General features: G+C 32.9%; 5 protein-coding genes across 12 annotated transcripts; 2 read left to right on the forward strand and 3 right to left on the reverse strand.

The window, feature by feature from the left end:
* The first annotated feature begins 87 nt into the window (after positions 1-87).
* Positions 88-6,587, forward strand: Colt (carnitine/acylcarnitine carrier protein colt, mitochondrial). Of its 3 annotated transcripts, XM_076769928.1 has the most exons (6): positions 831-984; positions 1,469-1,559; positions 2,101-2,215; positions 2,419-2,733; positions 5,717-5,890; positions 5,972-6,587. In XM_076769928.1, the coding sequence occupies exons 3-6, from the start codon at positions 2,116-2,118 to the stop codon at positions 6,157-6,159; spliced, it is 777 nt and encodes a 258-aa protein (XP_076626043.1). In that variant the 5' UTR covers positions 831-984; positions 1,469-1,559; positions 2,101-2,115; the 3' UTR covers positions 6,160-6,587. The 3 variants fall into 3 exon arrangements, with proteins under 3 accessions (XP_076626042.1, XP_076626044.1, XP_076626043.1); XM_076769927.1 differs by lacking the exon at positions 1,469-1,559 and having other exon boundaries at positions 88-984; XM_076769929.1 differs by lacking the exons at positions 831-984; positions 1,469-1,559 and adding an exon at positions 88-823.
* LOC143344155 (uncharacterized) lies at positions 2,766-5,455 on the reverse strand. 2 transcript variants are annotated; one of them, XM_076769917.1, is made up of 6 exons: positions 5,357-5,455; positions 5,007-5,138; positions 4,813-4,950; positions 3,920-4,731; positions 3,307-3,856; positions 2,766-3,216 (listed from the first exon to the last, which is right to left on the reverse strand). In XM_076769917.1, the coding sequence occupies exons 1-6, from the start codon at positions 5,393-5,395 to the stop codon at positions 3,040-3,042; spliced, it is 1,848 nt and encodes a 615-aa protein (XP_076626032.1). In that variant the 5' UTR covers positions 5,396-5,455; the 3' UTR covers positions 2,766-3,039. The 2 variants fall into 2 exon arrangements, with proteins under 2 accessions (XP_076626032.1, XP_076626033.1); XM_076769918.1 differs by having other exon boundaries at positions 2,767-3,216; positions 5,007-5,231; positions 5,357-5,451.
* A 521-nt stretch (positions 6,588-7,108) lies between the features above and the next one.
* On the forward strand, positions 7,109-9,661 carry Gmppa (GDP-mannose pyrophosphorylase A). Its single transcript, XM_076768850.1, has 5 exons — positions 7,109-7,507; positions 7,650-8,226; positions 8,295-8,571; positions 8,641-8,905; positions 8,979-9,661. The coding sequence occupies exons 1-5, from the start codon at positions 7,465-7,467 to the stop codon at positions 9,077-9,079; spliced, it is 1,263 nt and encodes a 420-aa protein (XP_076624965.1). The 5' UTR covers positions 7,109-7,464; the 3' UTR covers positions 9,080-9,661.
* A 141-nt stretch (positions 9,662-9,802) lies between these two features.
* LOC143343693 (uncharacterized) lies at positions 9,803-15,623 on the reverse strand. Of its 3 annotated transcripts, none has more exons than XM_076768849.1 (10): positions 15,487-15,623; positions 14,054-14,346; positions 13,772-13,975; positions 13,111-13,668; positions 12,869-13,044; positions 12,709-12,787; positions 12,279-12,605; positions 11,682-12,187; positions 11,131-11,363; positions 9,803-10,569 (listed from the first exon to the last, which is right to left on the reverse strand). In XM_076768849.1, exons 2-10 carry the CDS (start codon positions 14,258-14,260, stop codon positions 10,283-10,285), a joined length of 2,577 nt encoding a protein of 858 aa, XP_076624964.1. In that variant the 5' UTR covers positions 14,261-14,346; positions 15,487-15,623; the 3' UTR covers positions 9,803-10,282. The 3 variants fall into 3 exon arrangements, with proteins under 3 accessions (XP_076624964.1, XP_076624962.1, XP_076624963.1); XM_076768847.1 differs by lacking the exon at positions 15,487-15,623 and adding an exon at positions 15,069-15,425; XM_076768848.1 differs by lacking the exon at positions 15,487-15,623 and adding an exon at positions 14,468-14,658.
* A 1,147-nt stretch (positions 15,624-16,770) lies between these two features.
* Positions 16,771-24,140, reverse strand: Nrt (Neurotactin). Of its 3 annotated transcripts, XM_076768985.1 has the most exons (7): positions 23,923-24,140; positions 23,343-23,441; positions 21,964-22,185; positions 20,745-20,939; positions 20,080-20,293; positions 19,500-19,995; positions 16,771-19,390 (listed from the first exon to the last, which is right to left on the reverse strand). In XM_076768985.1, exons 3-7 carry the CDS (start codon positions 22,174-22,176, stop codon positions 18,334-18,336), a joined length of 2,175 nt encoding a protein of 724 aa, XP_076625100.1. In that variant the 5' UTR covers positions 22,177-22,185; positions 23,343-23,441; positions 23,923-24,140; the 3' UTR covers positions 16,771-18,333. The 3 variants fall into 3 exon arrangements, with proteins under 3 accessions (XP_076625100.1, XP_076625099.1, XP_076625101.1); XM_076768984.1 differs by lacking the exon at positions 23,343-23,441; XM_076768986.1 differs by lacking the exons at positions 20,745-20,939; positions 23,343-23,441.
* Positions 24,141-24,732: the final 592 nt, after the last annotated feature.

The following is a 24,732-nucleotide window of genomic DNA, read 5'->3' on the forward strand; positions in this document are numbered from 1 at the left end:
GAGGGCGATTTCTACTTTGCTTTCTCGCAAGTTCCGTATATATTCTTTCATTAGTACTAAATGTGTAAAGATAGAGATGGGATTTGAAGTACTTTGAAGCGATTCGAAAAATTATAGCTAATTCGAATCAATTTGAATACGATTCGAAGCTTAGAACTCTTAAAAAACTTGATAAACTTGAAAATCCTTGAAAGTCTTGAATATCTTAAGTCTTGAAGGCCTTCATAGATGTAGAAGTATTAAGAGTTTCGGTAACACGTGTTGTATAATAGAATCCATTATCAGTAATAAAAGAAGCAGATTAAAAGATATTACATTGAATAAAATTGTGTTATTAAATAAATAATACAAGTATGAATATTATACTATGCAGTTACAATATATATTACTATATTACACATTATAGATATAATATATTAAATTAATAATAATGATAAATAATATGTGACATTAGTACATTTATTTTTTCACAAACTTCATTTCTACTTTATTTAATTTTTATTCTATTTTAATTTATTGTGCCTATATTACTGACTTCAACTAATAAATTGAATAAATATCCAAAAATATTGAATTTGGCATTACACCAAGTTCGCCGGCAAAATGAGAACATTAGCGTAAGTTTCGAGTATTCAATTAATGAATGTTTAATATCTGACGTATATATTCAAGACTTGTAAGATTTCAAAGTAATTTGATTTTTTCGCCATTTTATATAATACATTGAATTTTAAATCCCATTACTATTGCCATGTGGAAACGTACCTTTAACAAGGCTCGAAGATCCCAAGCTGGGGTTGTGACTTGTTACTTCTGACAATTAGTAAGCATCGATTGTTTGTTTTATGAGTTCTTTTTGAACCTTGTTCTATATAAATTGTTACTAAAATGTCGGATAAAGAAAGCCCAATAAAATATTTCTTGAGCGGAGGATTCGGTGGAATTTGTACCGTAATCGCAGGACATCCTTTAGACACGATAAAAGTAAGGTATTATTGTAATTGAGTAAATGAATTAATAATGGATTAATAAAAAAGTGACTTTTAAACCACACGTAACATCGGTAGATGAAACTAAAAATTTGTTTTATTCGTCTCATCTATAAGGAATTTAGTTATCCATTATTACTTACTAAATACTTAATAGATAGAGAATCAAAAGAAAATCATTTCTAGTAAATCATTAGAAGAGAAAAACATTTTTTTAATTTAAAAAGCAGGGTTGACAAACTTGCAACCTGAGCCTCATGCAATTCCTTCTCCACTTTGTTTGTTCCTATCATATCCATTTGATTCTCCCACTGTACACTATAAACAATATATATTGAACATTGTAAACATAATAAAATTTACATTATGGTAACACAGAAAAGTTTGCCAGCCCTGTTCTAAAGAATAAACAGATATATGTAGGATAGAATGAAAGTTTCTGTAAGGTTCAATGTAAAAGATCATCCCCCATTTTTCAGCTGTACCTAATCCAAGTAAGATTATTAAATCTTACTTAGGATTGAGCTCCTTTTCCTTGAAGAGGACTGGCTCTCATAATGGAAATGTTAGGTAAAGGAAGCATTGTGTATGCTGACAATATTAAATTTTGTACATAAATCTATAGTTGAAAATGTTTTATTTCATATTATTGTAATAAATTTATCTCAAAAGTATTGTACTTTTAATTATTAAATATGTAATTAATTTGTATTATCTATAAATATAGAATTAGATTTAACTATCATTATGCAAAAATACCAAACATTTTGTTTTGTAGATAAATAAAGCTTCCTTTTTACAATGAGGTATATTAATTGGAGTCTTATATTTAAATTACACGAATCTTTATAACTTATATATTTTTATATTACAATAAACTACAAAAATGAATTTATTTTGATTTTATGTATTTTAACATATTTTATTCAAATGAAACTGAGATAAGAATGAATTACAATTTTTAAATTTCCTTTTTCCTTTTTAATTTTTCCAAAATTTTTTCATTATATTTTATATTGAAATATACTTTTCTTTGAAAAATGTTATTATGGTAAAATTAAAAACTTTTTGTATTATATAAATGTATGAAAAAGAGAAATTATTTTAACAGGTACGTCTTCAAACTATGCCTTTACCAGGTCCAAATGGGGCAGCTTTATATAGTGGAACATTGGACTGTGCTAAGAAAACAATAGCAAGAGAAGGATTACGTGGTTTATATAAAGGTTTATATAATACTTTAATATTATATAATCCGTAATGTATGAAATATTCCAGTCTGCAATTACACTGTTTTAATAGAACATAAAATAAGTCAAAACTCTTTACCACAATTGTAAATATAAAGTATAAAATAGATTTAATGTATAGAAAAGATTCTTACATAAAATTATATTTACCAGGTCATGTAGAATATTTCTTTCTTTAGGTATGGCTGCACCATTGTGTGGCGTGGCTCCAATATTTGCTATAAGTTTTTATGGATATGGTCTGGGTAAACAACTGATAAGGAAGACTGATGATGAACAATTGACACCTTTACAATTATTTTATGCTGGTGCATTCAGTGGCATCTTTACGACCTTTATAATGGCTCCTGGTGAAAGAATAAAATGTCTTCTTCAAATACAGCAAGGTGATGCAAAACCAAAGTACAAAGGGCCCACTGATTGTGTAAAACAACTTTATAAAGAGGGAGGAATAAGGAGTATTTATAAAGGTACCTGTGCTACCCTTTTAAGAGGTATGTAGAATCAACTTATCACATATTTTTCTAATTTATTTTTGTTTTGAATGAAATTTAGTACATTTATATTTTTATTAACATTTATTAAATTTGTCCACTTTCATTTTGTATTTGTTTATATTTGTATATTATATATCTATCTATGTACGAATTTATAATACAGAATTAATAAAATTTCCTTACAGTATATAATTATTAAAACTTACATGACCAAGAAAATAAAATCACTGCATAAAAGCAAAACAGTAATAGACTTCTTTACTCTTTAATTTTCTTTTTATACATTAATTACTTGTGAATTAGCTAACTGATGATATTGTTATCTTCGTAATAATTTCTTCCCATTAAAGATTTTTTTAAATGTTTTCTTTTTAAAGTTCTGCATTGTAAACCACCTTTGCGCAATGCGTGAAAAACTCCCCAATTTTTCAACCTTTTTGGTGTTGAACATCGTGGTGCTATTTCTCGCAATCTATTTACCTATTTTTAGACAGATTACAATTGCTTTGATTTTAGTTATGTTTTGAAAACTGTACGTGAACCGAAATAAAAATATTTCATTGGACTTACCAATTGAGGATTCCATGTAGTCATAGAACAAGTGCAATCCCATGGATTTCCATCTAGTCTTACAATTGTTAATTGCGATTGTTTATTTGGAACGCGTAACATTTTGAAAAAATCCAAAGGTAACGAAGTCAATTTATTTTTTGAAAGGATGATCTCTTTAAGCTCCTTTTGCTGTTGCACCCCAAATAAACCAGGTGGAATAAATTCTAGTTCATTATTAGATAAATCTATGCGCTTAATATTTTCTAATCCATAAAAAGCATCCATAGATATCTTACGAATATGACAATAACTCAGATCAAGATCTAGCAACTTGATTAAATCTACAAATGCATCAAATTCTATACTTGAAATATTTCCGCATGCTTTTAATTCTAGCAACTCTGGCATTCCTTGAAACACAAAACGCTCCAAAACGGGTATTTCTACATTGTATAAATGTAGGATTTGAAGTTGACGTAATCCAAGAAAAGAATTCTTCTGCAAATACAGTTTTGAATCCTCACCACCCAGATATAGCCTCAGTGTTGTGTTCATAATTTCAAAAGTACTAAAATCAAAAAGTATTTGTTCAATGTTTTATTTATTTGATATATTATAGTTTATAAAATACCTTGGAAATACGGAATCCAGAGGATTTTCTCGAAAATCTGCAGACTTCAGCATTGGAAAGGGTGGGAAAGATAATTCTGACAAGAATGTTAAATTATTTCCTCTTAAATCAAGATCGTTGAGCATTAGTAAACCAGCTAAGTCGATACTTTTAAGCGTTAACAACTGATTGCTTGCAAGTGAAAGCACTTTCAAATTAGGTGTACCATAAAAGCAAAATTCTGGTATAAATTTTAGACTATTTTTTTGTAATGACAGATGGACAAGACTGTCCAAACCATCAAACATGTGCCAGGATATATCTTTCAAAGCACAATCATAAACTCTTAAATGGGTTAAAGCTCCTAAACCAGTAAAAAGCCCAACAGTTTCTTTGTAACCCTCCATTTCTTGTTTATAAATGTCATAAGGAAGTATTTCCTTGTCATCATTTTCTCCATTATTTTGTTGACTTAAAAATATTAATCTGTGTCCTGTATTTAATAACTGTTCATTCGTATTCTCATCATCAGTCATTGTATTCATTGGTTTAATTACGAGGTTGGCTTTGTTTTTTTTTGTTGGACTCAGACTGGTTAATTTCACTCGTTCCAAATTCAAGTAAAGGAGATTTAAACCTAATGAATACAAAGAATCGACGGATAATATAATTCCACCTTGTTTTCTTTGCTCATTACTTAGATTCTTTCGCCCTGGTTCATTGTAATCAATGCCTTGTATGTCTAAGGATATTAGATCTGTAAAACGCTGAAATGTTGTTGACTGTAAAAGAATCTCAAAATCTCCAATGCCAGACTCAAGTATTGTAAAAATCTGAAATACAAAAGTATACATTAATTTTGAGTACTTCTGATACTGAATTATAATTATAATGTTTTATTTCATAATATTGACCTGTATGTCTGAGGGAAGTTTATCTAAAAGTTCTTCATAATCTTCAGCAACAACGCAGATTGCTACTTTCAAAAATTCCGTAATCATAGTATGATCCATGTTTAAACCAAGTTCAAAATCGGCATCATTGGATAAGCTCTGTGAGGAGCAAATTGATTAAATCTTGAAGAGCGGTGAACAGGTAATCTTCATACCTGATCTTGACTCGTTCGAATCCATCGATGTAAAGGCAAATCGGCAAATCTCTGAACCTCACAAGAACATCCTTGTGGACATTTTACTTCCCAAACACTGCCGATATCGATTATTTGCCCAAAGCACTCGTTCTAAATGACATATTTATTCATTAATTCATTGTTCAATTAACTCTACGCGCGTGTTCTCATGTTGATTAAACGTGATATCGCTTGTAGGAAAATCTGTATTGTAAAGAAGCGAGTTTAAAAACAACTACAGAAGAAGTAGTCTCAGATCTATATGAAGTACAATAGTATTATGCTCAAATGTGTAAAACTTGTTTCAAGTAGGAGAAAGAGTTATATACCATTAAAGTGACAAGAAAAAATAGTGTAACCGTCATCATTATCCGTTTGAAACTCGAGCAACGAAGAAAAATTGATCTTAAAACCAGTGATGGTACGCTGGTTCGAAGGAAACTGAATTTTGTTAACCATTATCTATCTGCCTTGATGTTCCCTATCAAACAGGATGCTTCCTATCTAGCAACCCACATACACTATTCCTGCTTTATAATTATAAATAACGTTTTCACAAAATGCCTGGATTATGCAGATCCACATAGAATTTAATCTTCTTTTGAAGTTATTATGTTAAATCTACGCTAGAATACATTATTTGTTTATACAAAACATAAAAATTTCTGTTTATTATAAATTTTTTTCAGATATTCCTGCCAGTGGAATGTATTTTATGACATATGAATGTTTGAAAAAATGGATGACTTCAGATGGAGAAACACTCGGTATAGTTCCTACAATTTTAGCTGGTGGTTTAGCTGGTATTGCAAATTGGGTTGTTGGAATGCCACCCGATGTGCTAAAAAGCCGTTTACAAAGTGGTATGCATTGTTTGAAATTCTTTATTTAATATTTACTAATATCATACATTATAGTGTAAATTGTTAGTCTATTTCTTTCAGCTCCAGACGGTACCTACAAACGTGGAATTCGAGACGTATTTGTAGCTTTAATGAGAGAAGAGGGACCAAAAGCTTTATACAAAGGATGTACACCTGTGATGCTTCGTGCATTCCCAGCAAATGCAGCATGTTTCCTTGGATTCGAAATTGCTATGAATTTCTTGAATTTGGTGGCACCTAATTTGTAATACAAACTTTTGTGTATAGTAATTTTTTATATCAGAAATACTATTAGCATATACCGACATTATTTTAAATTTCATATTGACAGTATATTTGTAAAGTATTTTACATTGTTTAATCAAAGATACTATAAACAGTAATATTCACAAATATAAAATACGACTCAAAAGTTTATATAATAGCACTATTATTAACAAAAATTCAATGAATGTACACACCTTACTTTATCGTAACAACTAGTACTATTATATTAATTAATTTTTACTTTTGGTCTATTTGGAATGGAGCTGTTTAATGTATTTTGTTCCTGCCGTAATCTCGCTATTTTGTTAATATTTTATATAAATTTTTTATAACTGCAAATAAAAATTAAATTTCGAACTTTATTTTCAATTGTGCATGTTTTGTTTTGGTCTAGATTCTTCATAAATAAATATATATTTTTATAACTGTTTATAATTGTTCAATAATCTTGAAAAATTTATTCCCAATCCACACAAATTCACCATTCTAACTTTGCTAGAAAATTTTAGTTTTCATCCCACCTAATATATAAATTATTTGCAAATTAGTGTGTTAGATGAATTTTGAAACATTAAAATCTTCTAATCTGTTCAGAAATTACGATGTTTTAAACATTCGCATGAAATTTCGGGGAAAATATTCTGGCCACACATTATATTTTCGATAAGGAATTTTTTTCTGGAAAGTGTTTAGGAATTCGGGGGGTAATGTGGCCCAGTGTGGTCAAATTTGGCATAATTGAGTGCATCGACATCGATACTAGTAACGACGAATTTCCTTAGCGTTTAACGGAGTGGTGAAGAAAGCCGACATATCCTACCGCACAAGCCACAATGTTAGGCCAGGTCAGCACTTCACGCAACTTCGAGAAATCGATAAAGATCGTGAATGGGAGCCTTTCCTTCTTGCTCTTGAACAGTTGAAGAAGAATAAAAATTTCTTTTTTTTCAATAGTTAAAACATGGTCAAGGGGTTTTAAAACGTGTATTTCATCGTATCAAGAAAGAAAGGCTCACACTCGCCTTCTTTCTCGATTTCCCGAAGTTGTGCGAAATGCCGAGCCACGTAACATCGTGCGATAGATCATGCCTCTGTTGAATGCTAAGGAAGTTCATCGTTACTAGTGTCGCTGTCGATGCACTCAATTATGCCAGATCTGGCCACACTGGTAGTGGGCCCCTACAGTACCGCATCCAGCACTGATCCAGTATATGGGGATCGGTATTTCTATCGTCGTGGCAAAACAATTGTTGGAGTTTGAAGGAACTTTTATATAGATCATAAAAATGATATTAAAGTCTATTATACTAATCGGAGGTCCTTTAAAAGGTTTGTTTCCTTATAATATATTTATTCCTAATATGCATTTTATACTATACGAAATATAACCTTGGCTATAATTCGAAATTCTTTTTATAGGCATTGAATTTTGAGTAATAATTATACGATGAAATTGATTTACGTTTTTCAGGAACCAGATTTAGACCCCTTTCTTTAGATATACCGAAGCCATTGTTTCCAGTCGCTGGATTGCCCGTAATACAGCATCACATAGAAGCATGTTCAAAGGTGGAAAATCTTAGCGAAATATTGATAATTGGATCATATCTTGCGAGTGACATGTCTCAATTTATTCAAGAAATGACGAATATGTATGGTATAATCATTAGGTATCTTCAAGAATTTACACAGCTGGGAACTGCAGGGGGCATGTATCATTTCCGTGATCAAATAAGATCTGGTAGCCCTACATATTTCTTTGTGATGAATGGCGATGTATGTGCTGATTTTCCTTTGCAAGAGATAGTTGAATTTCATACAAAGAAACAGGCATTGCTCACTATTATGGCTACAGAAGCAACCAGACAACAGTCCTTGAATTACGGTTGTATGGTCCTTGGTAAAGAAGGAGAAGTTGCTCATTATGTAGAGAAACCATCAACATTTGTGTCAACATTGATCAACTGTGGTATCTATCTTGCTTCTCCAGAAATTTTCCAAACTATGGCAGATGCTTTTTATGCTAAACAGCAACAGGAGAATTTTATGTAAGATATTTTTAAAAATTATTATTTACCTTAGTATCTCATGAATTAGTTTAACAATTACTTTACAGACAGTTTAATGATAATGGTAGAGATCCAGCTCACATATCTTTTGAGCAAGATATATTAACACGATTAGCAGGAACTGGACGTTTATTTGCATTGCCTGTTTTGAGATGGTGGTCACAAGTTAAAACAGCCAGTTCTGCTATATATGCTAACCGTCATTATTTAACTCTTTACAAGAAAAATCACTCTAATCGTCTCTCTCCTACAACTAATGAATTTTATCATATCATTGGTGATGTTTATATTCATCCTTCAGCTACTGTACATCCAACAGCAGTGGTAAAGAAATTTTTGTATTGTTTTTTTTTAAAACACAAATTCAGTTATGTAATACTACTTTATTTGTAGTTGGGTCCGAATGTGAGCATAGGTCCTAATGCTGTTATTGCACCTGGAGTTAGGATTAGAGAGTCAATTATATTAGCTAATGTTCACATTCAAGCACATTCCATTGTTTTACATAGTATAGTAGGAAGAAGTAGTTATATAGGAGAATGGGCGCGTATAGAGGGGACACCGTGCGATCCCAATCCTGACAAACCATTTGCAAAAATGGAAAACTTGCCCTTATTTAATACCAATGGGAAGCTAAATCCCTCTATAACGATTCTCGGTAAATAACTTATTATCTGATGATTTAAAACAAAAAAAGAAACAATTATGCATTTTCACCACTTATGTTACAGGCACAAGTGTACGTTTGGCGGCTGAAAAAATTGTATTGAATTCCATTGTCTTACCGCACAAAGAACTTACAAAAAACTTTAAGAATGAAATTATTCTTTAAAATATTTGGATCTGAGGCGTTCAAATTGAAATTTGTTGAAATATCTGAAACAGTGTACTTCTGTTTAATAATTTTTTATATACCGTTCATTTCTTGTTAACTTTTATCATTTGTGTTTAAAACTGTCAATTTATGGAACAGATAGCTTCGTACAAAAATTAGTATTAACGCACAATATATGAATCCATAAAATATTTATATGGATATAGATGTTTTCTAATGGTTTTATTGTACATTCAACTATTCGTTTGTAAATTATTAATATATACAAAAATATACTTTGTATATTAAAAGAAGTATACATGTGTAAAGTTTTTTGAAGTTTGTATTATGTATTTTTCTATATTGATATCTATACAACTTGCATTTGTAAATTAAATACAGATTTAATTGTATGATCAATAAGTTAAAACATTTATGATAAATATTTGTATTGTAACCAAGAAGAATTATTCTAATATTGATTGAAATACTTATCATTAATCGAAGATAAGAAAATTTACACAATAATTATATAAAAATATATATATGTATATAATACATGTATTAAATTGTAATATGAAAAAAGATGTATACATTAACAAAAATGTACATACGCACACTAGATACGATAAAGAGACTGAAAGATTTTGAATACTTTTAACCATTGTAAGAAGAGGTAATTTAATATTTATTTTTTCAATATGAAATAAATTGATTGATCCAAATACTTTATATCGTGTAAAAACAACAATACCTTTTTTGATTTATAAATTGTATATTTTATAATAAAGTACAATTAAGAAAATCAATAATTTATTGAAAAATTTGTAGGTGTAGAATATTAAATTTGTATAAAATCCTAAGTACTTACTTTCTAAAATTCTAAAAATTATTTAAATAAACACGTTCTTGGTTATCCGACGTGCATTAAGTTTGTACATAAAATAGAGTATTATCATCATTCGTTCTTTACGAGGAACAAGTGAAACGTTCTTATTAAATTTGAAAAGTAATGACACATTATTTGTCAATTCTAAAATCCATGTTCGTTTCTGCTTTATGTCTCAGAAATCTATCTGAATATAGTATATTACAAGACATCTCACACATATAAAAAAGGAATTATTTTATAAAAATAGAACATGTACAGTCTTTTTTATCTCAAGTCTTCAATTAACTATTATACAATCTCTCAAGGCATATTATTAAAAAACAAAACCTTTACAGCTTTGTTTCGTGTTTAACCCTGTTTCTGAAGAATTGACTTGGTCGTAGCAGCCCTTGCGAATTATTTAAATACGAATTACCGGAAATTATAGCAGCTGCTGTAGAATCCGGATTAGAATGTAAAAACTCATTTTTATCATTGTCTTCAAACGCATATCTTTGCTGCTGTTGCTGTTGTTGCTGTTGTATTCCACAATGATTATTGTATCCGTAATTGTTTTTCATACGAAACTGTACTTCAGAATCCGTCTCATCTTCGTTATCTGCACTATCTACATCTCCTGGGCAAATATTAACGTATACATACACAATTTGCAAAACTGAATATTAAATCGTTAAAAGTTGTAGATTTTAATCCTTTCACTTTCATTAGCAAGAGTAAGGTCCTAACTTTATTCGAGAAAACAAGTGGTTGCTATGGAGATGTTACAGATGTGAACACACTGTAACACGCGTGCGCACGCGGAAATGTAATAATACTGTACCGTATAATCATTTATAAAATATTTACAAAAGGTAAAATAACAAATAATTTTTCTATAAAACTGTATTGTCATTGAGAATACTTGTTTCTACAAAATTTCACAGTTCCAAGTGGACTAAAAGTGCTTAAGAAATCAACCACAAGATTTGAGAAGGAAAAAGAAGGTTAAAGTGCACGTAGCTTAAACCTTTTTACTGCATTTTCGGAGCAAATGGTCTATTGTGCGACGCTACCTAAACTTTTAGTTTAGTGTCGGTTCTCAGGAACCGACATAGCGTTTAACGTGTTAACAGAGAATAATTTTAAAGAATAATTTATCCAAGTTCTAATAATAATAAAAATTTTTAAATATGCCTACCGTCAGAGCTATTGGTAGAAGGTAAGTAGAAACGCGAGGCTGTGACCTTACTGCTTCCTACGCGCCGTTCCCGTTCTCTCGCAGTATTATTTGGATGATTATACTTAAATTCACGAGGAAGCGTGTAACTTCGAGGCAACGATACTTGACTACCTTCCATATCGCTAATTTCTCCTTCTACTTCTCCTTCGCCTTTAGAACTGTCTTCTCCCCCATTTTGACTTGAACGTAATCTGCGATTTATTTTTATTCAAATGTATATTTGTCGTCAACAATCTTGTAAATGTAATAAAATTCAGGTATTAACACGTTAAACACCGAGCTAATTTTGTTTCACTTTCCACTTAGGCGGCGTGTAAATACAAAAAATGCGTCTGTCTTAAATAAAAAAGACAACGAACAGAAAATCTCTGTAAACATATTTTCAATATTATATGAATTGTAAAAATATAATGTTTTAATTTGATACTGTTGGTCTCCAGGGACCGACGCCGCCTGAACGGAAAGTGTAGTGCCGGTCACCATTATATTATGTTTTGATTTTTCATTACCTGTGATTAACGTGGGTGGATGGTGTCCAATAAGAATAATGATGAGGAAGACATCGCGGTGCAAGTAAAATTTCCGGCGTATCCGCTCTTTCCCTTTGTGTCGTCCTCCACGAATTTGAAGGATGAACGTTCGGATAATAAGAAGAGGATGGTGGTGGCGGTAAAAGACAATGCATTTTTACGGGTGGCCACGAAGATAACGTTACTCCTCCATTTTGATCAAGCACAGATGGCGCAGATGTAAATAAAGGAGAACTAGGAGAAGTGTGTAATTTTGTGTTAGGCGGCGGTTGCTGATTCGACGCAGGCGATGACGAGAATGACGATGCCGATGCCGAAGGCGGAGGGAACAGCTTTCCTTCTTTTATTTCTTCTTGTATAGCCCGTAATTCTCGTAGCTGCTGTTGTTTTTTCTCTTGAAGTTTCTCTCTTATCAGATTAACGCTCAGAGAACCACCACCTGTTCCAGCGTCTGCTCCGATTTTTTGCTCATTGTCATGATCATTCTACCTCAAATAATAAATTATTTAGTATGAGTTAAACGAAGGTGTATGAATTTAAAGTTTTTTAATAACAATTGATATAATAATTCGCTACCTGTATTACGTTAGAAGATATTATGGATTTTTTCCAGAATGGTATTAACTGACGCGAGCTACTGTTCATGCCAAGCCACTGTTTCGCATCTCCTACCGTGTTCATAGAAGCTGATACTGTTCCTGTTTGAGATTGCGGTGGCGGAGGTGGTACAAACGTAGTTGGCTTTTTCTTTTTTCGATTTGGATTCACTACAGTTGGATTGGCAAAACGACAATTAAACACCCCCGGTATTCCTCCATTGCTCAATTTAACTCTTCTCATCCCTACACTTATGTTTACTTTTTTGTCTTCCATGTACTCTATTTGCTTCTCCTCCAAATTGTCCTACAAATATTATTTTCTTATTTTAAAAACCAATTTCTCATTTTTCTATGAGAATCGTTACATTAATTTTATTTATTATGTTTCTTGATTTCTAAATATATACCTGATTTGGTAACGTTGTGAGATTCGAAGCTGTCATTCTGCCACCTGCTTCATACCTCAATCTTCTTACATGGAAAAACCTAAAGATAAACATAAAAAACTGCAGTTCAAGAAAATTTTTTATAAAATGAATGGACGAAATTGTATGTTTTTATAATTACCTGTAATAAAGGCCCATGAAAAACATACCGCCGAAAAATAAAGCTAAAAGTGTCAATACTAAAGTTACAGGGTTTGGATGATGTTGATGCGGAAGAAGGTCGCTTCTATTAACTCCTACTATCCACACACCGATAAGCAGACTGTTTTCCAAAAACATTACTGTATAAAAAATTACCTATGCAGACAGAATGAGATTATTCATACAAATGGCATTACTTAAGATGCATACACTTATACTTACCATTTTTTGACGATGATTTGTTTCATGTAAATTTACATATGCAAATATGTAAACAAATGCAAGAAGCGAAGCTAAAGATGTTTTTCTTAATACAGGCAAATGTTCACCACCATGAAAAAGACCATCAGGTGTGAGTAGTAACCACATCAACATCGATAACCAGTGGAGAGCCATTACAATTAACAGCCATTGCCCACCATAGAGTGAAGCATAAGCCACCAATACTCCTACCCTAGCACTTACAGTCCCTAGCCGCCATGCTAGTTGTGCCAGCACACCTAGCCATGTCAACACCAAACGTTCTAAGTTACGCAAACGCGCTGCACCTTTGCTAAAACTAGCCACTGCCCAACACACACTCCACAGAGAAAGTCCAGCAGATACTGCAGTTAGCTTTGCTAACTTGTCACTGTCTCTGTTTTCATTTTCTTTTCCTTTTCCCACATCTGCATTTGACTCATTGTTAACTCCAATTGACAATAAATACAATTGCAAAAGTAACATTGGAGCAGCTTCACAGAATGCATGAATAAGGCGTAATACGCAAAGTTCTCTCACCTAATAACATATAATGTTGTGCGTTTTATTAATAAAACATCAAAGTAACAAAACATAGAAAAAAATAATTATAGATTTTGTGAATTTGGAAAATCTAACTTACCTCGTGTTTAACATAAGTTAAATTAACTGGAATAAATAGTTTAAAGTATCTCCACAATACACCGACTTGAGTTGAATGCAATAATAAAACACACCATATTGCCCAATTCCCATTTTCCTTCTTCTCATTTATATTACAGTCTGTAATATTTTTACCAGTTAGTCTGCCTCTGGCACCCCATAAATACCATCGTACGCTAATAATCTGAAATTAAAAAAGAATAAACATAAATGAATTATATAGAAATTAATCAAGATTTCTTGTCATAATTTAAATGCTAACCTGAGAAATAATTAACGACGTTCCTATAAGAACAATGCTCAAAGGAAAAAGAATTGGGGGAGCTACAGAATGATGTGCAAGGGCATATACCATTGCAAAATCAAAGACAACGTCACAGAAGTATGATGCTAAAGAAATTATGTTAAACAATACATCACACAATGGCAAGAATTCGTGCTGATGTTGTGTCTGTAGATGCTGGGCCATAATGGGCTTTTGTTATCCATTTGGATTATCCAGCACCTTTTCTTTCTGTCAACCTATGCCACCCATTCCACAATATGAAAGGTTTTCTGTAAAATTATAAACACATAATATATTAATCTGTTTTCATCCACTTTATTTTACATTATTTAAATTGGCGTTTAAATAATTTTTATTACTTGAGAATACCAGAAAATAAAAATATATTACTTTCATGAAAAAATCATAATTGCATTTAATAAAAGAAGGTGAAGCTGTAATAACGGCATTCTGTCAAACGAATATAACTTAAAGTTATCAAATTTATTTCGAAAAAAGTGAACACTGCTTTTCATTTTTTCTATAACAATCATTTTTAAGTTTCTCGTGAAGTTATCATTTAATTAACAGGTGGTCGCAATCGATAGATATGAATTCAAATATACCGATTCTAATCCGCGTCTCCGCATGTCATTGATTATTTTTATTTTAATATTCAATAGATGACAACGTTGAAAAATATAAAGGCGAGATATTAAGATAAACAGAATATAATAACGTTTTTACGATAAGTTAGAAATAATGTCCACGTATTTTAAAATAAAAAATTATTTTTCTACGTGGTGAAAATAGATTGTCACTTAAAATCTGTCGATATTTTAATCAGAAGTAGGCAAATAAAAATCGTAATAGCCGAAACCGAAAAGAGGATTATACATTGTAGAATCGTAACGTGAAAAAAAAAGATATTGTGAAGCGTAGGTGGAAACGAATTTGCTTACCACATTCCTGGGATGTCACTAAATAAGTAATCATAAAAGTACATTCTCACCTAGATGCTGCTCTGCGAGAGTCTGGACCACTGTTGGAATGTAAGGAATTTATCCGTATACTTCGCGAACGCTTTCGAAAATAGAACTTTTTTTCACCGGTTAATCGTACTTTGGATTTCTCTCAAATCGTGTTGGTATATTTGTCACAAGTACACGTTCAAAGAAAACGGTTTATTTAATTTTAAAGAAATATTGTACAAGATACTTGTTGATTCAGGGGATAACTATACAACACTATATAACATTCTACTTATCGTTACTCCACTAACTCTAAAACGTAAGATTGTCGACCAAGTAGCCAAGGAATTCCGAACAGTGGTTCTCAGTTATATCTATGTCACAGAATAACATACAGAGACGACACTTCTGTCGGAACCTTTGATGTTCGATACCCCAATTTCGGGGACCTTGACGTACCTCTTAAAGGCAATGTTGCCGATGTTAGTACCCCTTATACATACAGGGTAGGCAAAACTTTTCAATCGATGTGTCTCTTTACATATAAATAGCGTCGTTAATAAATCAAACACCAAATATAATCGAGCCCGCGCTACGTTCACGTATATACATTTTTATTGTATAAATGTGGCAACGTTGCTAGACTTGCGCATTAGAGCGAACACGTGCTCACTTATGACTCCTATTGGTCAATTTACGCGCATGCGTCCTCAAATTTAGTTTCGCAAAAACTGAGAAGTGTCGTCTCTGTATATACTCTGTGTCTATGTATAAAAACGATTAATCAATCTCTCGCATTCTTCGTCAGTGGTGCTCAAAAAGCAAGTTGTAGTTAAACGTAAAAAATAAAAGTTTACCAAGTTACATTTAAAAGTAAAATTTAAAAAAATAATGATGCATATAGCGAATCAATATTATTTGTCTTATTTCAGGAAAAAAAAAATGTAAATTATAGGATTATCGATACAGAAATTCTTATTAATGCTTAATCACGTAGTAAGCTCAAGCATAAGTACGCGTATTCAAAAATATTAATACAAATGTTAATAACAATTTATTGTCATGAATTCGTTGTACTTTACGCGAAGCAACGTCTACATTTAATTGAATATTTTTGCTAATTAATTTAAATACGTGCTTAATGTAATTGTGAGGCCAATTAAAAATTGTATTAATGTCAAAAGATTCTACGAATATTATTGGTTCTACACGATTACAGCTGATAGTATTTGTTTAATATAAACATTAGTATATTTTTACAAATATCCTAATACCTTGAAGTTTTTAATTTGGTCAAATCCGTTTGTACAAATAACGGATTAATAAAAAATGTTATATTTTATGTAATTTATATGAAATGTTTTGCCTTTTTAAATCAAATTGCACAATTATATTATTATGCAATGTTTTTGTTGATAATAAATTTAATACAAAAAATGAATTCTTTTAAATTTGTTAGTTTAATTCTAACTTTTTATAAATAAATACGTATGTACGATCAGATATGTTTAAGAACATTAAATATATCAATATTTAAATTTACCCTATAGTACCAAAAAATAAGATAGTGTAATTAAATTATTAGAGACCATTGATTGTTACAATTATATTAATAAATAATACTTATCACATACTTCATTGTGATAGATGACAATCTTTTGCTTGTTAATTTAAAAAAATGAATGACATTTTATTATTTTTTTTTTTTTCAAATACTGTATACAATCATCCGAATGCAGTGAATAAAAAACGATTTCAACTCTTAAAATTTTACCAGATTTAAAATGGTCGTAAATGTCACCCTTTCATCAATAAATAATTGACTTCTAGAACTGCAATTTCTACTAAAATTAATCAGAAATGTATTCCTTCTTAATTCCTTAATAGTAATTGTACAAATATATAAATGGTTTTTTCCAAATCTAGCAAAATTTTAAGATAGAGTAGATGCGTACGTGCTACGGTGCAATTTTCTGTTATAAAAATGTGATCGTGATCACAAATTTTATGAGTGTACATCAATGTCGAAATAATGAGATTAAAGTATTCTTTGCACATATCTTAATTTACAGTACAACAAATTCTGCTTATAGAACAGGTTTCGTATACCGTAAAGCTATTCGATTAAAACTAATATAAAAGACATTCCTACGCAAATGAAATGCCAATCTGTAAAATCAGTCTTACAGTTTAGAAATCAGATCTTTCATCCGTGCTCGTAACATTATGGGAGCAGGAATACATTTAAGTACATATATATATATATATAAAAGAAAGAAAAAAAACAACAGAGTGGAACGGCAATGTACAGAGGCAAAATTAATAAGTACCGTCAATACAGACATCTGAATACTTATTACGTGAATATCTGGCAGTTTGTTAAAAATGACGATACTTATTTCGTCTGTGTGCACAAAACAACACATCAAAGCGAAATAATTAAACGTGCTTTCGTTTCCTGATGTTCGATAAACTTGAATAACTCATGCCTGAGTTCGAGTTTTATGGAAAGACACACTCAGGGGAGGGCAAATCTTACCACGTAATCTAAGCTATAATTTTTCAAAATTCTGTTAATAAATACTTTTTTCGTCAAAATGTTAATCGCCCGTATCAAGCACAGAGCTTTGCTACCTTATAGTGTAAAAAATTATCCTGCATTTAGCCATTATATACGTATAGAGTATAATTAATATTTTATAGAATAAATAATATCAATTTCTTTGAAAACGGTACGAAATTACAAAGGTACAAAATAGAACACTGTTGGAAAAAAGGAAATTGTTTCAATTATCCGTCGTATAACTGCTAAGAATTTTGAAATTATTTTTTCTTTGATTAACTACTGCTCGTTTTGTATTAATATTTAATGAGGTGAATGAGTAATATGTACCTTGCAGTGATTTTACCGTTATTTTACAAAATTTTTATGATATAAACGAGCAGTTAATTGCATTAAAACATCGTTACGCTTTTCCTTGATTACTCGAAAGAAAGTAATTAAAATATAATTTTTACAGTCTAAAGAACGAGAAAATCAGTTCAAACAGAAGATTAAAATCGAATCAATCTGTTTTAAGAATAAACAATACGTATAAAAAAAAAACTTCCCTCCCCTTTTTGTCGGTTCAATTCAACAATCAGTGCGATCTTTGAAATCATCTTCATTTCATTTCTTGTGTCTTGAGTGTCTCGGCAACAACTCAGATTTGAAAAGCTCGAAAGCAAAATTGTCTTCGTGGAGTGATATCTCGAGTTTGGTCGAAATCTTGAAATCTCCATTAGACATGTAACGCGAAAAACAATTCAATCCACTCGGCCGTAAGACGGTACGATATCTCTTTCTATCCAAACGTCGCAATTTGGATAGTCACGCTCGGGAAGCATATCTTGTCCAACGATGAGAACTCGTTTTACACCGTTAGAATCTGAGTGAGCTACTTCGCCATGCCAGACATAGCGATTGAAAAGTTGCTGCATCGCAGAGACATGCCTTTTTTCTGCGGGTGTACGTGCAGCAAATGATCCAAGTATCGCTGCAGCATCGCTGTCAGGGTCAGCAATTTGGCCTCGCGGTTGTATTGCCACGTAGAATGGAATGTTAGTTTTCATTCGAGCGACTGTCAGCAATGGGCATACTACACGAATGTCCGAAATCATGCTCAGCAAACCCTTTAATGTTGCATTGTAACGTTTGAGAGCTTCATCAGCTAAACCCGTGGTTCCCAGCAGGGACTCTCGTACAATTTTTTCGACTTGCGTGGAATTGAGAGTGGTGTTTGAATTTAGGTACTTTAGCGGAGCTCCAGCATGAGCTGTAGTGCCCATCACGATTTTCACTGAAAAATCATCCCCTGCCCAAATTTGACCAACAGGTTCTTGAAGAATGGCACGGTCAAGGACAAGCCACTCGTGTCTCCTATCTTTCGATGTTGCTTCTCTGGTCTCAGGAAGCCCGACATTTCCTAAATGCCAAGTCTCTGGAATAGAGTCCATTAATTCTTCGGCGCTCTTACCTCTTAAACAGGCGGCGTCGCTGCACCTTATAGAATTCAGAAATTGTTCGCTAAGTTTCTCTGAAACCTCTAACTCTCTTCCGGGAAATATCGCGCTTCCGCTAGATATCCAAACTTTAGAAAATAGATCTCTTGCCCGCCGAGTGCCGACTAATGTCGTGACAAGGGTTCCTCCAGCTCGGTGACCCCACACAGTTACAGATTTCTTGTTACCACCGAAATTTTCAATATTGAGTTGAACCCACTGAAGTGCTGCTATAAGGTCAGATAGTCCATAATTTCCGGACGTGGGAGGATGCGTTGCTCTCGAGAGTGGTTCAGCAGCCAAGAAACCAAAGATTCCTAATCTAAAATATGAAAAGATAACGATGATGTCTTGATCACTTTGAGCAGTATCTCGAGTACATTCAAGTACATTGTCCAACACAAATTTTGTTCTGCAGAATTTAGGCTTACCGGAAGTTTGGTCTAACAAAGACCATGTCACGAACACGCGCTAGCTTTGCAGAAGGTTGCATTACACCTGGAGAGCCGCCGCTAAGCGTCTCTGCGCCGATCATAACGACTACCGGCAAAGGTGAATCGTATCTAACGTCAGGCGTGAAAACGTCGAGGTGCAAGCAATTTTCGGTTCCAATCATACCGCCGGAAGAGTCTCGTTGCAAACAGACATCCGAAGAATTGTGCGCCAAGTAAGTACCCGTCCAGCAGTGCTCGATTCTTCGTAAGGGTTCTGCAGGTTGCCAACGACGATTTTCTAGCGGCGAAATTGCGAAAGGAATGCCACGGAATGCAAATGCACCGTCTTCTGATATCCCTTGCACAGGACCGCAAGAAGTAACGGCTTCGACGTAATTTCCATCTTTCACTAATTGCGTAGAACTCTTTCTTGGGCCGACAGAAGCAACGCAGATGATGATGATGACAGATATTAAAATACATAGCGTTGCCACTGTTGAAAGATATATTATTCGTATTTAATTATTTTATACAACAGTTTTTAAGTTGTATTTTGACAATTTTAAATACTATATACCTAGCGCGAACAAATTCCTCCTTGCAGCGGATATGCAAGCAACAAGAAAGTGTTGCTTCGGAGATTCGATACCATCTGGTGCATCTCCATCGAGCCGAACAGTTTCCATACCATCTTCATTGCCAATGGGATTTTTCTCACCCGCTCCATCGTTGAGCGTTTCGACACTGGCTAATCCGGCGGTTCCAGTTGTACCTAGCTCAACTTCACCCTCCTAAAAGAATTATTTCCTTGATTCAAGCAATTTGTTTTGTTACACTTTAATATGTATATGTTTTAGAAATACATGTAAAGGTACGATATAACATGTAATGTAAAAAAAGTGCCTATGCGAACTTCAAGAATTACTGTTTCACGCGTTAGACTGTTGAGTATAAATTCATATTACGCTTTCACGTGTTAAAAAGTGACTAGCGGAGACGTAAAAAAGAGAAAAACGCCAATCGACGATAGGAGAATACTTCAACGAAAGATTGTACGTGTTCAAGTGTCTGTAAATTCCGTCTTGAGAGTTTCTATAGGGTTTCGCTCGGTAAAGACCGTAACTTTACCGTCGAGTAATCTTTTCAATACTCGACTAAAAACCGTCGAATTTAACATCGATGGAATTCTTAAATCGTTAGAGAAACGTGTAATGAAAGCAATATTGATAAACATTGCGTCACCTTGTTCTTTTTTCGAGGGAAAACAGAGACCAAGGGTAACTTTATGGCATCAAGGATTCCCTTTCGTCCTTCTTTCTCCTTTGCGTCTTTGCTAGGCGTGTTCGTTTTTTCTGACGAAACATTTTGCTCATTTTCTTTAGCATTTTTCTCGGTCGCTTCACCATCACTCGATTCAACGGGTTTACTTTCATCGTCCTAAAAATAATAATAATAAAAAAAAAAGAAAAAATAAAATACCTACATTACACATCTATGCGTACGTGTTAGGGAAAAAATATACATCAAAAATATAATGGACACCTATTTCTAACGAATATTGTCATTGATATCGAAAGCATCACCCTCATCATTACTATATCGATGCTTATTATTATTTAAAAGCGCGTAATCAATAATGCCAGGTGTACTGTTCCGCTGACGTCATCCATTGGTTTAATGTTGGAAAAAAAAATCGTTACGGGGCTATGGTCACCCCTCGTGAACACGCTATGGTGCTCCAGGAACTTGTGCTCTTTGAGCGAAGTCGCCTTGTCGTAAACAGATGTTAATCAACCAAAATGAAACTGCGTAACTAAACCGCCCTTGTTTATTCGCATCCGTTCAGATTAAGCAGTTTAAACGTAGCCGAAATAATTAAATGTATTGCACCGTGTTCCATTCGGATTAACTCGGTGCATTGTCCCTGGGAAAGATCGCGTGACCAATAACACGTGCATCGAACGATATTTTTACGAACTTGTATTATTTCATGTATTATACGTATCCGTAATATGCAGAGGTTGTACCAAGCTTCGTATAGACATGCTATTATTCGTCAAAATGCAACGAATGATATTTACCCATTAAATATCTTTCTGTTAACATTTTTGCACACATTAGATAAATTATTAATACACACCTTGCATTAATACTCATATACAGGCTGCCCTGTAGTTCTTACAGTACAATTGTAAACGGAGTTTAGGAAAATAAATCGATAACGAATACAATTTTTGCGTGAAAATCGAATTCGGGGTTTCGACGCGTGTGCGCATAACTGACTTTCAACAGAGAAAACTGATTATCCAAAAGAAACAAAGTCTCGCGTAGAAAACATGTTCCACGTGAATTTTAATCATGTACAGGATGTTTTTAAATTAAGGATCACCTGGCTTCGCAATTATTTTCAAATTAAGCATCGTTAAGTAATGGACGCGACTATAAAATTGTTAACAATTACTTTGCAGGGTTCCTTGCTCTTCGTACGGCAAAAGCCAGGCATTTTAATACCGCCAATTGGGATTTTCTTCTTGGGCTTCTGTTCTTCGGATTCCGAGTCTGGCGCGGGCGATGCCACCGTATGCTTCGTATTTTCAGCGTTCAGCATCTTCTCCCTTTCCTCCTCAGCAATTTCCTTCTTATCCATGCTCTTCTCTTGATCCCCCTGGCTCATGATTTATTGCTAAAAATCGACCAATCCGATTTAAGTTAAATTAAATTCGTTCTGTCGAATTCTGCATCATTCGTCGATTATATACGAAACAAAAACGGCGTCAGAACAATTCGATAAAAATATTTACAAAATTGTTGATGGATAAATACAATCATTACTATAAATAACTTACAGCGGTAGAAGAAAATTCTTTGTACTATTAGTTTACACCCTTAACGAGTTAAACATTTTTAATCGCTATTAGGAAATAAAATTTGCTTAACTCTGTGTAAAATGTACAGAACAAATCATTTTTCCATGGGAGTGAGAACATTACAATAGGAAGTATTATATAATACTGATTTTATCGTAGTGATGTACATTTTGAGTTTTGATTTTTTTTTAAAGAAAACATTGTAATGGAACATAGATATATTAAAGATAGCTCAAACAATCGCATCGTAGAGAAAACGCGCGGAAACCGCAATGTGGATCGTCCTGTACATATAAGCGGTGCAGCTGGCGTCGGGACGCCCAGACGTAAACCGATCGATCGGATGGCATTGCTCTCTGAGCCTATTGCCTTCAGAAGTCTAGTCGTACATAGCTACCTGGCTTACATTTCCCCAATAGCAGAAATATTCCCTCCTTTGCCAAATTGTTACGCATTATCGATGCATATAAATTTCAACACTGAATAGAATCAAAATATGTGTATTTACAAACAACGTATACGAGCATAACAAACATATGGTAAATAAAATAATAAATGCATAAATATACAATACTTAAAAATGTAATCGATCTTCAGATCTTGAAGACTGTTACATATCGTCAAAATAAAGATATTCTATACATTATAATATATTAAAGTAACTTTGAATTGTTTTATTATTAATTTGTACTTAAATATTTTGTTTATCACGGGATGCAAACTATACGGATGTATAATATAATATAATTTATAATATGATTTCATTTTATAAATGATTTTTTTAGGTATATTAGATAATTAATTATTTCTACTTTTTTTTCGAAGTATTGTTCGTCTGTGACTCAACTACAATAACGTACATGCATTAATGATTTTTTTTATTTAAAAATGTATGAAAAAGAAATGTTATAGTCAAACGCATCGGATGGCAACAGTAAGCTCACGCGTACAAATTTAATCGACCAAATTTTACCGCTCAAAACGTAAAACGATCCGTTTTTGTTTATCTCTCCTCCCCTAGCTTTCAATCCCTTTATAATTATGTCTCACGCATCGGTACTACGGTGCAGTTCTGAAACAAATGTGTTCAACTTTCTCTTTTGAGAGGCACAGAGAGTTCGTCCACGGCGTGATACGTTCTTTTTGTTACTTTCTTAACTTAATATACTCCTTAATCTAATTTAACCATCTTAAATTTCATTGCATAAAATATTCCATAATTTCATTGTCAGAAGATATCTAAATTATAAAATTGTTTAAAAAGTTACTTCCTTCTACGTATAATGTTTATAGAATTCGAGGAATATATCATTTGTATTTGATGAGATTTCATGCACTGTTCCATCGCTACAATTGTACTGCACAATTTCTGTCGGTTACGACCAGTAACCGCTACCTTAAACATTCCCTTACAAATTTCTAGTCATTTGTTTCGCTTCCCTGTTAAGTCGACTGTTTACTAACAATTCGGTACAATTTGTTTCATTGTTATACGAATCGTATGAATCGTGTAGTAATAAATAACACATAAATAAGAATTTGTAAACACTCACGCTTTTCGGTGTGTCGAGGAAGGACGCTATTGAATTTTCTGGAGAAATTTCTTCTTTCGCGTACTAAGAACTCCTCGAAAGGTTAACCGGCGTTGGGGCCAAGTGTGTTCACGTTGTCGGCAACGATTACTTCATCGATCGTGATACACAAATGCAATTCTAGACTTTAGAAAAAAACAGTTTGAAACAGCGCAAATGTCAACGAAGACGACGCCAAGCGCGTGCTTACCTCGACTGTCGTTCTACGATTCCACTACGAGCCTTCTCCCACCACAGTTTAAACACGATGCGAAGCTCCTATTGGTTATTCCTCCCCCCTACCATGCGCAATCGCTTCATTTTGAACGTTGCACATACGACATAACAAATACGATAAAATACACTTTTTAAATAATAAATAATAAATGAATTAGTTTGATTGTTTAGCCTGATACGAAACAAAAGACATTTAATGTACCTAAAGTTTCTTAAATAATACATATTCGGAAATAGTAACTTGTTTGGATCATCGATAAAAGTAGAAATATGGTTTTATTTCAAATAAATATGTCACTTGTGTTTTTATTCAAGGAACGTTACGTTAATTAAATGTACACCAAGATTATTCATTCCCGAAAATAAAAAATTAAACAAAGTACTTGCAAAAGAATTTAATATTCTTTAAATAGTATCCTTGTTACAAACAGGAGGTAGCAAATATCGTGCGAAACTTGAAATTCAACGGAATAAAACGAATTTTCAAAGTGCACACCGGTATAAGAAGTACATATGTAGCGTGTACTTCGCGCTCAGTCTAACATTGCGCATGCG

The sequence above is a fragment of the Colletes latitarsis genome, chromosome 7 (assembly GCF_051014445.1).
Source record: "Colletes latitarsis isolate SP2378_abdomen chromosome 7, iyColLati1, whole genome shotgun sequence".
Lineage (NCBI taxonomy): Eukaryota > Metazoa > Arthropoda > Insecta > Hymenoptera > Colletidae > Colletes > Colletes latitarsis.